Below are 16,055 nucleotides of genomic sequence, written 5' to 3'. Positions count from 1 at the left end.
GTTTGTTTGTTTGTTTTAAAGATTTTATTTTTTTATTCATGAGAGACAGAGGCAGACACAGGCAGAGGGAGAAGCAGGCTCCCCGCAGGGAGCCTGATGCAGGACTCAATCCTAGGACCCCCGGATTATGACTTGAGTCAAAGGCAGATGCTCAACTGCTGAGCCACCCAGGTGCCCCTAGACTGGCTTTGTTGCTCCAACTCTTACCCTAACATCTCTGGGACTGCCATTCCAGGGTAGAGCTGTGTCCATCTCCTTGATTGAGACCTGGCCCCTGGGTCTCCTCCCTGTGGTTTATCCTACTGGCCTGGTCTTCACTATCTTGCCCTGCTTCCTTCTCTGCCTCTTACTGGCTTAATAAGTTCCTCCACAGTCCTAGAAAATGGACCATATAACGATGTTCACACCAAATCCCACCAGCATCCTGGACTATCTCAGCATCCACATAGATAACTCACCCCAAACCCAAGCCTCCCAATTTTTGGACAGCTTCCTCTCCAGTGATGTTCACCTCCATTCCACTTCAGCTGCCCAGGCCCCGTGCCTGGTCTTGAAATACTTACACATGCTCCAAAATCCTATTACTTAACATTCTACCTCTTCTCACGGCTTCCTTCCCTCTACTGCTCTTCCTTCCTCATCTCTATGAGGTCTGCTAGCTCCCCAGCCCTCCCCTCCTCCTCCTGCACCTCTTAGTAACACTCTCTTTCCTGTTTAGCCTCGACTTGGAAATATCACATCTTGAGAAGGAATGCCTTTCTGATTCATACTCAGGGGTCATGGGCCAGTAGCACCCCTTAACTGAAGAGAACTAGAGTTGGAGTTGGCTGACTGATAGGAAACAACAAACAGGCATACGGAGTCCAGTAAGCACCTAGTACAGTGGGGAGCAGAGAATGGAAACAAGCCTGCTGTTTGGCACAGGGCAGCTCTGTGGCTGTGTTCTGCTCCACCTTGGTCCCTTGTCCCTGTGAGCACCCCTGAGGTGGGTACCTGTCTATTTGTGAAGGAAGAGTCGCCTGGGACTCCATAGGTGTTCCTTGGTGCATCTGAGGAGTCCATCATGCCAAAAACAAAAGTATCCCCTTATTTGTTCATGAAAAGTAATTCCATTTTTCCCTTGGAGTTCAGGAACTTCATGAACTCAGTACAAAGGAGCTAGGAAAATATATTTATCTATGTCCCAAATTTTGCTGGCAAGTGCTATGAAGTTAGGAGCTGACTACCATTTTCAAAGGAAGAAATCATATTTCTGATCTTGTTTTTTTATCCTGAGAGAAGAAATATTTAAGCATTTCTTAAATGGGATGATTTGCAGGGGTCATGTTGGGGTGATTAGTGGTCATCTGAGATGTGACTTGCTGGAGGGGGGGAAGAAGGGAATTGTGGGTGTTGGGGAGAACGTGGCCAAAGACCTGGCTGACGGCACAAGCTGGCTTCCTAGCAGGAGTCTTCTCCTTGCTGTCTGTGGATGAGCTTGAGAGTCAGGTGGCCCTGGAATGTCATGTGTACTTGAGCATGGGAGAGATGGTCTGTGACACCATCTTATTCTTAAAAGGACTTCTGTCCTTATGTTTCCCACCCCCAGTTTTGAAAGCTGGCCAGAATAACTTGTTCTAATGTCAATGAAATGATATTTGCTGATTTCTCTCCTGAGAGACTGCCTTTTCCAGGAAGGCTTGGCCTGGCTTTGTGCCTGGCCAGTCTTACCCTTTGTCATTTTCTCTCCATCTTAGGCCAACACTGGACAAATTGATGATCCCCAGGAGCAGCACAGAGTGATCAGCAGTAACCTCGCCCTTATTCAGGTGACTCTCTCCTTTGTCCAATTGATGAATCTCCTCCTCCCTGCTTTTGAATCTGCCAGGCCTGCTCCAGATAGGAAAGGTGACAACTAAGTAAGTGCTTATCCCTGCATTCTGGACTGAACTTCGGGAATGGGCTACCTGTCCACCCTGCACCTACCAGACCACACTCATACAGCACCTGGAGGCTCAGCTCAACTACAGGGCACCAGCATGTCTACCTGAAAGTAGATGCTGCTTCTAGGAACCTAAGGTCTCTCTAGCGACCACCCCCACCTGTCTTTTAAGACTGGCTTATTGAAAGATTTACCTGTACTTGCTCACTCCTCTTTCTCATAGCCTGGATGGAGCTAACAGCTCTCTCTTCCCCCTATTTTGACTCAAGTTGTGCTTGCCAAGGTCACTGACATCCTAATTGGCATACCTTCTGCTCACCTCATACACATGATCCTACTTACTTTTTCTAGAGCATCTGTGATTCTTCCTGCCTGGAGGGTCCTCCTAGGTCACCATCCTGCCTCTCAGCCTGTTCCTTTTAGCCTTTGCAGGATACTTTACCCCCCTTCCTCTATGCCTTTGTCCCTTAAATGTTTCATGCTCAGTCAGACTTGTACCTCCTTCTAGCAGACCCTCATTGGGCTAAATTCTCATCCTCGGAATCTCAGAGTATTACAGAGTCAGGAAGTCTGGGGCATGGGGAAACTGAGAAGAGGTTGGTTCAAGGCAGGAGAATAAGTGGCTTCATCCAGATCCTATGGGATTATTTGGCCACTAAAACAACCCAGACTCAGATCAGATGGGCCTGGAGTTAAGGCTGTCATTTATCAACTGGGTGGCCTTGTGCAGGACACACAAGATTTGCTTAGCTGTATGTCTCTATCGAATTAGTTCACCTGAGTTCCAGAGTCCCTATTTCTAGCTGCCCACTGGGCATCTCCATCTACCTGTCCCAGAAGCATCCCCGAAACAGCTTAGCCAGATCTGGCCTCATCACCTCATCTTCTCACACTCCTCTCTAGTGAAGTTCCCAACCCTAAAGAGTTTGTTGGTTGAAAGCTCATTTTGGAGGTTGACCAGCTGGTGGCCCTTGGGCAAGTCACCTCATCTTATGTATAAGATGGGCCATTGTGAAATGTTAATTGTGGAGGGCTGTCGCACCTGGCCAGCTTGTGGTAGTCTCACAATCATGGTTGCTGGGCCCATTAACCAGGCTAGAGACCAAGTTGCCCTCAGAATCTCTCTGCTCTTCATCCTTATGTCCACTTGCTGAGGAGTCTGCCTCTGAGTTGTGCTTGAATCAGCCTTGCTTTTCCTCCTCACCTTGGCCTCTTGGTCTCTGGCCTCACTGACTGAAAACCTCTTCACTGTTCTGTCCCAGGCTTCTTCCTCTCCAGTCCTCCTCTGGATGGCCACCTGAGTGACCTTTTCTAAATCCTAAACCTCATCAAGAATCCTTCTCCTAAAGTTCTGTTGCTGGTTGTTTTCAGAGATGCTCCTGGTCTGGTCCTGTCCTACAGCCTCATGTTCCTTTGCATATGTGGTTGTCTCTCCTTGGACTGTCCTTTCTCTTCTGTTCTCCCGGCAGTGAAGCTCCAGTTGGGTCTCAGGTCCAGCTCGACACTGGGTACTCTTTGGGGCCTTGCACATGCTGCTGGGGTGGCCCTGGTTGCAATTCTGTGTTTAGATGTCTGCCTTCTCCACTTGAGCTGAGTCATGTGGGCCAGGCCCATGGCCTGTGGCTAAAGAACTTTGGAGACTAAATGAGATGCTCCTGATACCCTTAACAGAGGGTCTGGAAAGGGGCAGGTAACAAACCCCTCAGTCATCGAATCCTGGTCCATAGGTGTGCACATTTCTGCATGATTGATGCTTTTTTTAAAAAAAAAGATTTATTTATCTATTTATGATAGAGAGGGAGAGAGAGAGGCAGAGACACAGGCAGAGGGAGAAACAGACTCCATGCTGGGAGCTCAATGCGGGACTCAATCCCAGGACCCCAGGATCACGCCCCGGGCCAAAGGCAGGTACCAAACCACTGAGCCACCCAGGGATCCCCTGATTGATTCTTAGCATTCATTAAGTCCCACTCTGGGCCAGGCACTGGCTTGGATATTGTCCTGATCATGCATGGATATAATTTTTTCTCTTCCATTTTTAGAAAAGCTTAACACTGAATCATAAGTGGTACAATAAGTTTCATAATTGAGCTTTTAATAACTGTATTCTATCACAAATATACCCACAGGGACTCCTGGGTGGCTCAGCAGTTGAGCATCTGCCTTCGGCCCAGCATGTGATCCTGGAGAACCAGGATCGAGTCTCACATCTGGCTCCCTGCATGGAGCCTGCTTCTCCCTCTGCCTATGTCTCTGCCTGCCTCTCTCTCTGTCTCTCATGAATAAATAAATTTTAAAAAAACTCTTAAAAAAAACAAATATACCCACAATATTTAACAACTTGTAGGGCCCACGCAGAGCTGGTCTGGAAGGGCCAATGCAAACTGTCCAAACTCAGCCCTGTTCCACTTCATTTGATTGTCACCATGAGGATGCACCTGCAAATGTTTGTAGGCTTCTACTCGACAAATTATACTGCAATGAAATTGTTCTCTTTTTGCATGTACTTCTTAAGAGCTCTTCCCACAAGTTCACAAGGTTTGAACAATTTAAAGTTCTGGATTTTTCAAAAAAGGATTATGAAATATTTGAATTCTTAATAGCAAGTAATAGCAACAGTATTAATATTTCAATTATTAGTTTCTCCATAACCTCACCAGCATTAAAAGTATTCTTCTGAACGGCTTTCTGCATTTGCTGATATAAGTATGTGCCCATAGACAATACATGATACAACTTTCTGTGTTTTTAAGCATAAAATGTATTGCACTGTACATATAATGTATTGCACTGTACATATAATTCCATAACTTGTGCTTTTAAAGTGACTTAATGAATGGAAAATCACTTAGACTAGCAGATAGTAAGCACTTAGTAAATATCAGCTCCAGTCATCATTATCACTATTACCTGGTTCTTTATTCACATATGTGAATGTTTTCCTGGGAAGGTGCTAGAACATAAAGTATATGGATAAATTGTAGCCAGACTTACCACCCCCCCACAAATTCCTATATCAGTTTTACCATCTATGTATAGGAGAACCATTTTCCCATATATTTCTTAATGTGTATTTTTTCCATTTTTTAATAATTTATTTTTGATTGATGTTCATTTAAAAAAATTTTTTTAATAATAAATTTATTTTTTATTGCATCCCGGGGATAAATCCCACTTGGTCATGGTGAATAATCTTCTTAATGTATTGTTGGATCTTATTCGCTAGTATTTTGTTGAGAATTTTTGCATCCATTTTCATCAGGGATATTGGTCTAGAATTCTCCTTTTTGGTGGGGTCTTTGTCTGGTTTTGGAATGAAGGTGATGCTGGCCTCATAGAACCAGTTTGGAAGTACTCCATCTCTTTCTATCTTTCCAAACAGCTTTAGGAGAATAGGTATGGTTTCTTCTCTAAACGTTTGATAGAATTCCCCAGGGAAGCCATCTGGCCCTGGACTTTTGTGTCTTGGGAGGTTTTTGATGACTGCTTCAATCTCCTCCCTGGTTATTGGCCTGTTCAGGTTTTCTATTTCTTCCTGTTCCAGTTTTGGTAGTTTGTGGCTTTCCAGGAATGTGTCCATTTCTTCTAGATTGCCTAATTTATTGGTGTATAGCTGTTCATAATATGTTTTTAAAATCGTTTGTATTTCGTTAGTGTTGGTGGTGATCTCTCCTTTCTCATTCATGATTTTATTAATTTGAGTCTTCTCTCTCCTCTTTTTAATAAGGCTGGCTGATGGTTTATGTATCTTATTAATTCTTTCAAAGAACCAACTCCTGGTTCTGTTGGTCTGTTCCACAGTTCTTCTGGTCTTGATTTCGTTGAGTTCTGCTCGAATCTTTATGAACTCTCTTCTTCTGCTAGGTGTAGGATCTATTTGCTGTTTTTTCCCTAGCTCCTTTAGGTGCAAGTTTAGCTTTTGTATTTGAATTCTTTCCAGTTTTTGGACGGATGTTTGTATTGCGATGTATTTCCCCCTCAGGACCTCTTTTGCTGTATCCCAAATATTTTGAACGGTTGTATCTTCATTCTCTTTAGTTTCCATGAATCCTTTTAATTTTTCCCTGATTTCCTGGTTGACCCTTTCATCTTATAGCAGGATGGTCCTTAACCTCCACATGTTTGAAATCCTTCCAAACTTCTTCTTGTGATTTAGTTCTAATTTCAAAGCATTATGATCTAAAAATATTCAGTGGATGATCCCAATCTTTTGGTACTGGTTAAGACCTGATTTGTGACCCAGTATGTGGTCTATTCTGGAGCAAGTTCCATGTGCACTTGAGAAGAATGTGTATTCAGTTGCATTTAGATGTAAAGTTCTGTAAATATCTTGAAATCCATCTATTCCAGTGTATCATTTAAGACAGAACATAAAGACTCCTAACTCTGGAAAACGAACTAGGGGTTGATGGAAGGGGAAGAGGGCAGGGGGGGGGGGTTTGTGAATGGGTGACGGGCACTGCGGGGGGCACTTGATGGGATGAGCACTGGGTGTTATTCTGTATGTTGGTAAATTGAACACCAATAAAAAATAAATTTATTATTAAAAAAAACTTGTTTCTTTGGAGATGTTGTGTGTAGAAGATCTGTCGATTGTAGAAAGCACTACATTCAAGTCACCAACTATAAGTGTATTATTATCTTAAGTGTGTCTTAAGTTTGGTTATTAATTGATATACTTGGCAGCTCCCACATTCGGGGCATAAATATTCATGATTTTCAGGTCCTCTTTTGGATAGATTCTTGAAGTATGATATAGTGTCCTTCTTCATCTCTTACTACCATCTTCGGGATAAACTTTAATTCATCTGATATAAGGATGGCTACCCCTGCTTTCTTTTGAGGACCATTTGAATGGTAAATGGTTCTCCAACCCTTTATTTTCAGGCTGTAGGTGTCCTTATGTCTAAAATTAAACTCTTGTAGACAGCAAATAGATGGGTCCTGCTTTTTTATCCAGTCTGAAACCCTGCACCTTTTGATGGGGTCATTAAGCCCATTCACGTTCAGAGTTACTATTGAAAGATATGAATTTACGGTCATCATGATATCTATTCAGTCCCTGTTTTTATGGATTGTTCCCTTTGACTTCCTCATTCTAATACAGCATCCCCCTTAGTATTTCTTGCAGAGCTGGCTTGGTGGTCACATATTCTTTCAGTTTTTGCATATCTTGGAAGCTCCGTATCTCTCCTTCTATTCTGAATGAGAGCCTTGCTGGATAAAGTATTCTTGGCTGCATGTTCTTCTCATTTAGGACCCTGAATATATCCTGCCAGCCCTTTCTGGCCTGCCAGGTCTCTGTGGAGACATCTGCTGTTAATCTAATATTTGTCCCCATAAATATTAGAGATTTCTTGTCTCTTGCTGCTTTAAGGATCTTCTCTTTATCTTTGGAATTTGCAAGCTTCACTATTAAATGTTGAGGTGTTGAGCGGTGTTTATTTATTTTAGGGGGGAATCTCTCTATTTCCTGGATCTGAATGCCTGTTTCCATTCCCAGATTAGGAAAGTTTTCAGCTATGAAATACATACAAATACATATTCTGGACCTCTGTCCCTTTCGGTGTCCTCGGGAACCCCAATTAAATGTAGATTTTTCTTTCTGAGGCTGTCATATATTTCCCTTAACCTATCCTCATGATCTTTTAATTGTTTTTCTCTTTTTCCCTCAGTTTCCCTCCTTGCCATCAAATTGTCTTCTATGTCACTGACTCGTTCTTCTAACTCATTAACCCTCGTCTTAGGACCTCTAGTTTGGATTGTATCTCATTTAATTGATTTTTAATTTCTGCCTGATTAGATCTAAATTCTGCCATCATGAAGTCTCTTGAATCCTTTATGCTTTTTTCTAGAGCCACCAGTAGCTCTATAATTGTGCTTCTGAATTGGCTTTCTGATATTGAATTGTAATCCAGATTTTGTAACACTGGGGGAGAGAGGACTGTTTCTGGTTCTTTCTTTTGAGGTGAGGTTTTCCTTCTAGTAATTTTGCTCAGTGCAGAGTAGCCAAAAACAAGTTGTACTGGAAAAAGGAGAAAAAGAGAGAAGAAGAAGAAGAAAAGAAAAAGAAGAAGAAAAAAAAATAAAAAAGGGGTGGGGAAGCAAACAGAAAACAAAAAACGAGGGGGAGTATCCTCTGATTCTATATACTGTAAATCCCTCAACTTCCCCTGGAACTTTCCAGTGCTGCTTGGTCAATAACTTGCTTTTCCCCAGTCCTTCCAGCTGGTCTTCTGGGGAGGGGCCTGTTGCTGATTCTCAGGTGTGGGCACCTGGGGGAGCTGCCCAGCCCCGTGCCAGGTGCACAGCTCAGTGGGAGTTGTTTATCCTGTGAGGCCCCTGCTCAGTCCCAGGTATAAATGGTGACACCAGGAGGAGCAACAACAGTGCTGGCGGCCAGCTCTCCTGCCCTGGAGTCAGCTCCCGCAGTAACTACCAGAGCTCTCACTCCGCAGGGACCTGGATGCTCTCGGGGGAGAGGGGGGCGCCGATCTGCACAGCTCGGGGGCAGGAGCGTCCTCGCTGTCCTGGGCCCTCCCAGCCTCTGCCCATCCCGGGGGGAGCGCCAGATCTTGGGCTGTGTCCCCGGCGCCCTGGGCTCCGGGGCTTGCGCTGCTAGAATCACGCTCCCAGGGCCGCGCAGCTCCCCCGCGTGGAGCCGCCACCGTAGTCGCCCCACCCCCAGCTGCTGCTGGGACCCCCGGGGCGGCGTGCGCTGCAGCCCGTAAGGGAGCTCAGGGGTGGGGTCTGTGCGCTCTCCCCGGGGCGCAGATCCTCTGTTCGTGCCCCTGGGAGCCTGCGGGCAACCCTGCCCCTCCTGGGGTCCTGCCCCAGCTCCCTGTGAGCACCTTTCTGTCCGGTAAGGTTCGTAAAGCTCCTGCTTCTCCGGGCCTGGGCTTTCCTGTCCTGGGGGCACTGGCCGGGCAGCCTTAGCCCGGGTCCTCGTGGGGCCCCTCCCCCTTGGATGCTTTTTTATTTATTTAGTTTTTTCTGTCTTCCTACCTTGATAGAAGCGTGAACTCTTCTCACTGTAACATTCCAGCTGTTCTCTCTTTAAATCTCAGGCTGAATTCATAGGTTTTCAGGATCATTTGAAAGTTAGCTAGGGGACAGGTGACTTGGGGACCCTACTCTTCCGCCATCTTGCCCCGCCTCCCAAAACTATGTCTTGATAATGAATATGCCCTAACTTCCTCTTTATATTTTTCTTTTTTTCAAATTGTCTTGGCTGTTCTTGTACATCTACTCATCTTTGTGAATTTTAAGATGAGTTGTTAAGTGCCATGAAAAGTCTTGTTGGGACTTTGATGGGAATTACATAGGCTAACTTGGGGAACATTTTTCATCCACATATATGGTAGAGTTCCCTGTTTATTCAACCTTCTTTAATAACACAGCATGTTTCCATTGAGACATTTGAATTACAGTTGACCCTTGGTTGACACAGGTTTGAACCGTGCAGGTCTGTTTCTGTACAGATTTGTTTCAATAAATATAGTACCATAGATGTATGATTCCTTATGATTTTCTTAATTTTCTCTTCTCTAGCTTACTTTAGTGTAAGAATACAGTATGTAAAACACATAACACACAAAATATGTGTTAATTGACTTTATGTTATGGTAAGGCTTCTGGTCAATAGTAGGCTATGAGTAGTTAAGTTTTGGGGGAGTCACAAGTTATACACAGGTTTCAACTGCACAGCATGTCAGTGCCCCTAATGCCTATGTTGTTCAAGGGTCAGCTGTACTGATAACAGATGCCAGTATCTGATATTCCGACCTGCACCTCACAGTACTGGCTTGAGTAAGTGGCAGTGCTGTGTCTCCACTGAGATGAGATGAGATGGGAACTGCAGCTAGGATTGAGGAGAATGTAGAGAAAGGGGAATACTAGCACACAGGGCAGGTGCCTAGGAAGGAAAGTCAGGGAGAGAGATGGAAAGTGTGCACAGAGACTCCCAAGGTGTAACTGTGGGTCGTGGAATGTTTTCACCTTGTAGGGGAGGTTGGTTGTCTGGGTAGCTGGAGATTACAGAGCACTTTTTGCCCAGAGCAGTGAGAGGAGCCATGAGCAAGAGACTTGGGGCCCTTGGCCAAGGGCTGAGGAAAGGATTAAGATTTCCTGATGGAAGATAGCACTGAACTAGCTGCAGAATAGGAAAACAGTAGTTTTCAAGGGAGTTGGATTGAAGCAAGGTGTCAGTCTTTGTCTTTCCCAGGTTGGAGGGGCCACTGGCAGATTTTAGGGCAAGGGAAGGGAGGTAGTGATGAGTGGCATACTGACATCTCCAGGTCAGAGAGGAGGCGGAGTGAAAGGCAGAGAGAAGCAATGGTGGTCAGAGGCACCTTCCTTCATGTTTCTGATTTCTGCCCTGACAGGTGCAGGCCACAGTTGTGGGGCTCCTGGCTGCTGTGGCTGCCCTGCTGCTGGGTGCTGTGTCTAGGGAGGAGTTAGACTTTGCAAAGGTGGAGTTGTTGTGTGCCAGCAGCGTCATCACTGCCTTCCTCGCCGCGTTCGCCCTTGGTGAGCTGTGCCCCCGCCCCAGTGACCACCCTCTCCTGGATCTCTCCCTGCCCCATTCCTCAGTGTTCTGCTCTCAGCTCTTTGTTTCAATTCCTTGAGATGTGAAAGATGGGAGTGCCGATGATGAAGCCTCACCTGTCCTGCCAGGGTAAGGAGGAGAGCCTGTTGGGTTTCTAAGACCCCTGTTAAATTAAAGGTGGGCAGGGAGGATGATGAGTCCGCTCCTAGGCAGGGTGTGTGTGCCGAGTGAGCTGCTGACTCCACTTCTCTTCCCTCTGCTTGTTTAAAAAACTGGACTTCACTCATTAGACACATTCATCTCCTCATTCATCCATCCACCCATCCTTCCATCCATTCACTTATTCATTCATTCAGTCAGTCTGTAAACTTTTCTTGAGCATGGCTTTGCATATGGGCCTGTGGCAGGCTCTGGAGGCTGTAGTCAGGGTGAGGAGCAAGGCTCAGATTTTAACTTCAATGTCATCTCTGCAGAGATGTCTTTTCTGACTACCTTTGAACAAATTCTGCCCTCTACCCTTCCCCCAGTTGCCACCATGCTCTTCTGCACCATGTACCTATTTACCTTTATAGCACTTGTGAAAATCTGTAATTATCCACTTTTTCCATTCATTTGCTGTCTCACCTGCTAGCTAAAATGTCAGCTCCTCAGAGAGGGGCCCTGCTTCTCCTATTCTGCCCTGATCACACTGCCTGCCACACATCAGATCTTCCTACATGTTTGCAGAAGGCAGGAAGACACAAGCATTGACAGATAAAACCCTGTCTTCAGGGAGCTCATGCATGTCAGTGGCAACCACAGTGACTGGGCAGTTACCATAGAATGTCACCTAGTCACTCATTACTCAGCACTTACTGAGTGTCTACTGCATGCCAGGCACCGCTGCAGTGCTAGGGATGCTCTGTTGAGTGACTGCACCATGTTGCGATGTTTATATTCTGATGCAGAGTGAGACATCTGTACATGAGCACATAGATAATTTCAGCAAAGTGCCAAGTATCTCCTTTCTGAGCCCTCGCTGATCAGAAATCTAGGGAAGCCTCCCTCCCCTGTCCCCATTGACAGTTATGCTTTCTTTTCATGTCCTGTTTGTGTACTTCAAATGCTTATTCATTTATTGGGCACTGTCTGTTCTTCCACCCGACAAACATTTACTGTATGAGTACAGAGCCTGATGGTTATTTTCAGTACCTAAAATAGGCATATTACCAGCTCTTAAATGTTTGCTGAGTGAATAGACTTAATTCTGGTTCTCTTCTGGACTGCATGTCTGACCATCTCTTGCAAACCGTGTGCAAGTGCAGGAAAGAATAAGTGAAAATGTAAATTGGATTTGCATTTGCTCTTCTGTCCCCCAGCTGACTGCTCACAAAACACCTTTGAGCTCAGTGTTCTGTAAGATAATGTGGCAGGTTATTTGGCGGCCTCTCTTCCTTCCTCTGTTAATGTATATATATAATCAGGAGGGAGGGTAGGAGGGCAGAAACCCAGGAAGAGATCCACAAACTCTGCTTCCCTGGGTAGGATGTGTGCTCCTGGTCAGGTTCGTGTACCAGTCTGGCCAAGGAAAGAACAGGATGAGTGCGCCATACCTTCTGGAGAATTAGAGCCCAGGAGATCTTTGACAGGAAGTCTCCTCTGAAAACAACACAATCAGATGATTCAGGAGGGCACTCCTGTTCCTGTGGGACCCTGTGAGAATGACATTTCTAGCTCCCATTTTATAGATGAGGAAACCGAAGTGCAGCTCAGCCTCATGATCCAGAGATGTGTAGACATTCCAAAACATTGCTGGTGGCTCATAGTGGGACCTTAGCATGACTGTGCTGTAAAGCCAGGTGGTGGGAAGTGCTCTCAATCTCGTGGTGTCTATGTAGTCCCATGGGACTGTCACCAGACCATCAGCTGCACAGACTCAACTTCACTTAGAACTGACATTTCAAAAGAGATAAAGTAGCTATGACCTGGTCACAAAATAAGGCACAGACTGAAGCCAGTGGTGGCAGCGTTAGTATGGCATTGAGGTGATAATTATATTTAGAGTTACAGAATCCCGGGTAAAGTGTTAAAGCAACAATAGCCAAGATACAAAGTACCTTCTTAAAGACCCAGTGGATTAAGTCCTAGGCAGTGGCTGAGGGCTAGAAGATGGTACATGACACTCACCTCAGGACACAGGGTTGGGATGGGAAGTAAGACCCTGGGGGTCTCCAGCACGAAACCTGAAAATCCAGCCACCTTCCCCGGCAGAGGCCACCTGTTGCCTGCACCTTGCCGGGTTCCTGTTCCCCAGAGATGCGGCCCCACTGTGGGCACTGCACTGCAGTCTGCATGTGCTTCTACATCCTTCCCTCTCTTCCTACCCTGGGCCACCTACATGCCACCCCATGGCTCTCTCAGCACTCTCTGCCCCTGCCAGTACTCCCTCTCACAGACTTTGCTCCTAACAAACGTCTCCTGTGGCCAATCCCACTGAGGCACCTGTTTCTCCAGGGATGCCAAGGGACACAGGAGGCGATGCTCTGCCCCCGGGGCTCCACTGCTCAGAGCAGTTTCAAAGTCATTTTTCCTGTAGTGAAGGGCTGTGAACTTCATGTCTCTAATTCTAGGTTTTTTGGGAGCCCAGGAATCACCTTCCTGCTATCTCCCCCATGGGTTTGAGTGTATCATCAAAGCTCTCAGGCTGCTCCTTGACATTACAGCCACAAGTCACGGGGTCTTACCCGCCCCCCCTTCCCGCCCCCGCACAGCCTTCTCAGGCTCCAGTGTAGCGGTCAAGCGGAGTGTCAGGGCAGCATGGCTCCAGGCCAGATCTGCGTGGTTAGACGTGAGTTACCGAGCAGCCCCCTGACCACCTTCTCATCCTGTGCTTTGAGTTTCCTGTGTTTCTTCTCTGCAGGAATGCTGATGGTCTGTATAGTGATTGGCGCTCGGAAGTTCGGAGTCAACCCAGACAACATTGCCACACCTATTGCTGCCAGCCTGGGGGACCTCATCACATTGTCCATTCTGGCTTTTGTTAGCAGCTTCTTCTATAAACACAGAGGTAAGGAGTGCCCCAGAGAGGAGGGGCCCATAGGCAAAGCTGGGTCCAACGTCCGCACCCAGCTTGCAGCATTCAAATCAGGAAGCCGTCACACAGAAAGGAAACTCTGGGGTCTGCCGTAGGATCAGAAATCCTACTTTTCCAGAGGCAAAGCCTGAGGTCATTCAACAAGTTTGAGGTGTTCTCCAGCAGGTACCTGAAGCTCTCCCAACCATTCAGGTTGGCACATAGGTTATCAGTCTCCGCCTTAGGTCAAGGGTGCCAGAGGAGGCCAGGGAGGGCTGGAGGCTGGCCTGGCCATTTCAGCGCATCCTCATAGGTTAACAGAGTTCCATGGGAAGGCAATTCACACTGGACCCATACAAAGCCCAGGAAGGGACTCCCAAGGACGAATGTCACAGCCATGGGCAGCGGCAGCAGCCTGTGCTCTCTGTACCCATGTGAGGCAGGAGAGGCCCACGGCTCCTCCAAAGGTAGCCCAGTGTCCTGGTCAGCAGCCGAGGGAGGCACTGACACATCTTATATGACAAGCCCTCGAGGCCAAGGGCCTGATTCTGCCACGGGTCTCCCCAGGTCTGCCCTGGGAGCACCGAGCTTTGCTCACACCCTGGGCCGTGTAGATAGGCAGCATGCCTCTTGCCAGATGGTTCTCACCGGCTAGGTTTGCACAGCTGATGACTACTCCCCTCTGAGCATCACAGTGGTCACTTGCCCCCTAAGCTGGCCACCCATAATTGTTTGGATCTAGTTAAGTGTGGATTCTGAACATGGTCACAACCCTGAGTGCCAGGGGGCAGGTGGCATCAGTCCATTTTCATGGCTCACTCCAGCTTGAGAAAAAGGACAGAGGGCATGAGTAGCTGCAAAGCTGGCCATGTTCTGGGCCCTAGGAGACTCTTGGTTGCCAAGAAGGTCACCTTGGGCTGGCCTCAGCCAGCAGCAGGACTGGCATCATTAATTAACTCTGGCTTCAGTCCTGATTTCTGTGTGTTGGCTTGAATCCCGGTGGGCCACCTCTTTGCACTGTAGTCTCACATATGCCCATCTGAGGAGTAGCTGAGAACATGAAATGAGTTTGTGCTTGGGAAGTGCTGAGCACACAACTCACCCATGTCACAATTCCACCAATGCACCATTAATAATAATAATAAGGTTGGGGTGGGAGGAGATGGAAGAGGGTACTTATGTCAAGAAAATAGCAAAAAAGAGAAGTGAGGACAAAGAGGAGCTTCTCCAAGTTGCTTTAATAAGATGGTAAAAAATTCTTTGAGAGATGTTAGGTGGTCTACCTTAAGCTGCCAGGGACAAAAGTGTCTCCTCAGACCTCTAGCACCCTTAGCTCTCAGCCTACCCCTCATCTTTGCAGCCTAGGCTATGGCCCAGCAGGCCATGCTCATGTGCCCTGGCACACATCCCCTCTCTCCCCACAGAAAATCGATATCTAACACCGCTGGTCTGTATTGGCTTCATGGCCCTGATCCCCATGTGGGTCCTCATTGCCAAGCAGAACCCACCCATCATGAAGATCCTGAAGTTCGGGTGGTTCCCAATCATCTTAGCGATGGTCATCAGCAGGTGAGTGTGAGTGAGGGCTGCCACCACCTTCTCCCTTCCCGTGCCACCCCCAGCCCTGTGGACAAGGAGAGTAGCCTAAGAGCTGCAGAGCTGGAGCCAGGGTGGCACTCACTTCCTCCATGATCATGGTGCCAGTTGAGTCATACCTCTTTGTTCTTCACCTCTTTCCCTCTCACCAAGAACCTTAAGCCTTCCTTATTCTGAGAGGCAGTCTTATTTACAATTTCAGGAGCACCGGAGAGCCAGGAAGAGCTGAACCTGGGAATATCAGCTGAGTGCACTGCCGCCATGGTCCCCTCATGGTGCCACAGAACCCTGGGTCTCCCCTCATGGGATGCCAGAGCTCTCACTGGCCTCAATCCCTGCTAGGTTGCAGGGAGTCCCTCACCCCTGCAAGGCTGCAGGCTCCAAGGCAACAGCTCTGTGGACACCATTTGTACAGCAGAGCTGGCGGGACCTGGGGGGCTGAGGGATGAGTGGTCCTGAGCCCTTCAGCTGAGTTCAGGTCTTCCACCCTCAAACTCCATCCTCCAGAGCCCTTTCTGTTAGTAGACCTGGATGGGGGTCACCCCAGTCTTTTCTGAGGTGCTCTCTAACTGTAAATCTCAGGGAGACACTGTTATGGTCTAGATGTTGTTGCTTCCAGAAAGCTCCTGGGATCCTTTTATGGACCAATTTAACCAGTCCAGGGCTGGAGGGGCAGGGCAGCCTTTGCTAAGCTACAGGGGCTGGTGGGAGTGAGGTCTTGTGGCATCCTTGAGAACAAGGAGCATGAGGATGCTCCTGCAGATTCCATTTTCTGCTCAGGAAACAAGCATTTCAGTGGCGGTTCAGGCGCTGTCACGTGGGAGAGCCCAGCCAGCTAGGTGGCCTTGGAACAGAGTTTGTCATACTTTTTTAATGGGCTGACATTATCTGATGGGCCTTCTGGAACAGCAGAGGCTCAGAACAGAGGTGGACCAGCA

At 47.2% G+C, this 16,055-nt stretch overlaps 1 protein-coding gene across 10 annotated transcripts in view; it reads left to right on the top strand.

Moving 5' to 3' along the window:
* SLC41A3 (solute carrier family 41 member 3) overlaps positions 1 to 16,055 on the top strand; it is a 90,710-nt gene that overhangs the window by 59,145 nt on the left and 15,510 nt on the right. For 8 of the 10 annotated variants that reach the window (XM_072784831.1, XM_072784833.1, XM_072784825.1 and 5 more), the window contains 4 exons: positions 1,737 to 1,808; positions 10,306 to 10,450; positions 13,369 to 13,515; positions 14,946 to 15,090. In XM_072784831.1, coding sequence (XP_072640932.1) covers positions 1,737 to 1,808; positions 10,306 to 10,450; positions 13,369 to 13,515; positions 14,946 to 15,090 — 509 coding nt within the window. The remainder of the gene's footprint in view (positions 1 to 1,736; positions 1,809 to 10,305; positions 10,451 to 13,368; positions 13,516 to 14,945; positions 15,091 to 16,055) is intronic. The other 2 variants (XM_072784830.1, XM_072784832.1) reach the window with 1 other exon arrangement.

This window comes from Canis lupus, chromosome 19, assembly GCF_048164855.1.
Source record: "Canis lupus baileyi chromosome 19, mCanLup2.hap1, whole genome shotgun sequence".
NCBI lineage: Eukaryota > Metazoa > Chordata > Mammalia > Carnivora > Canidae > Canis > Canis lupus.
This window is presented reverse-complemented; position numbering and strand designations above follow the sequence as displayed.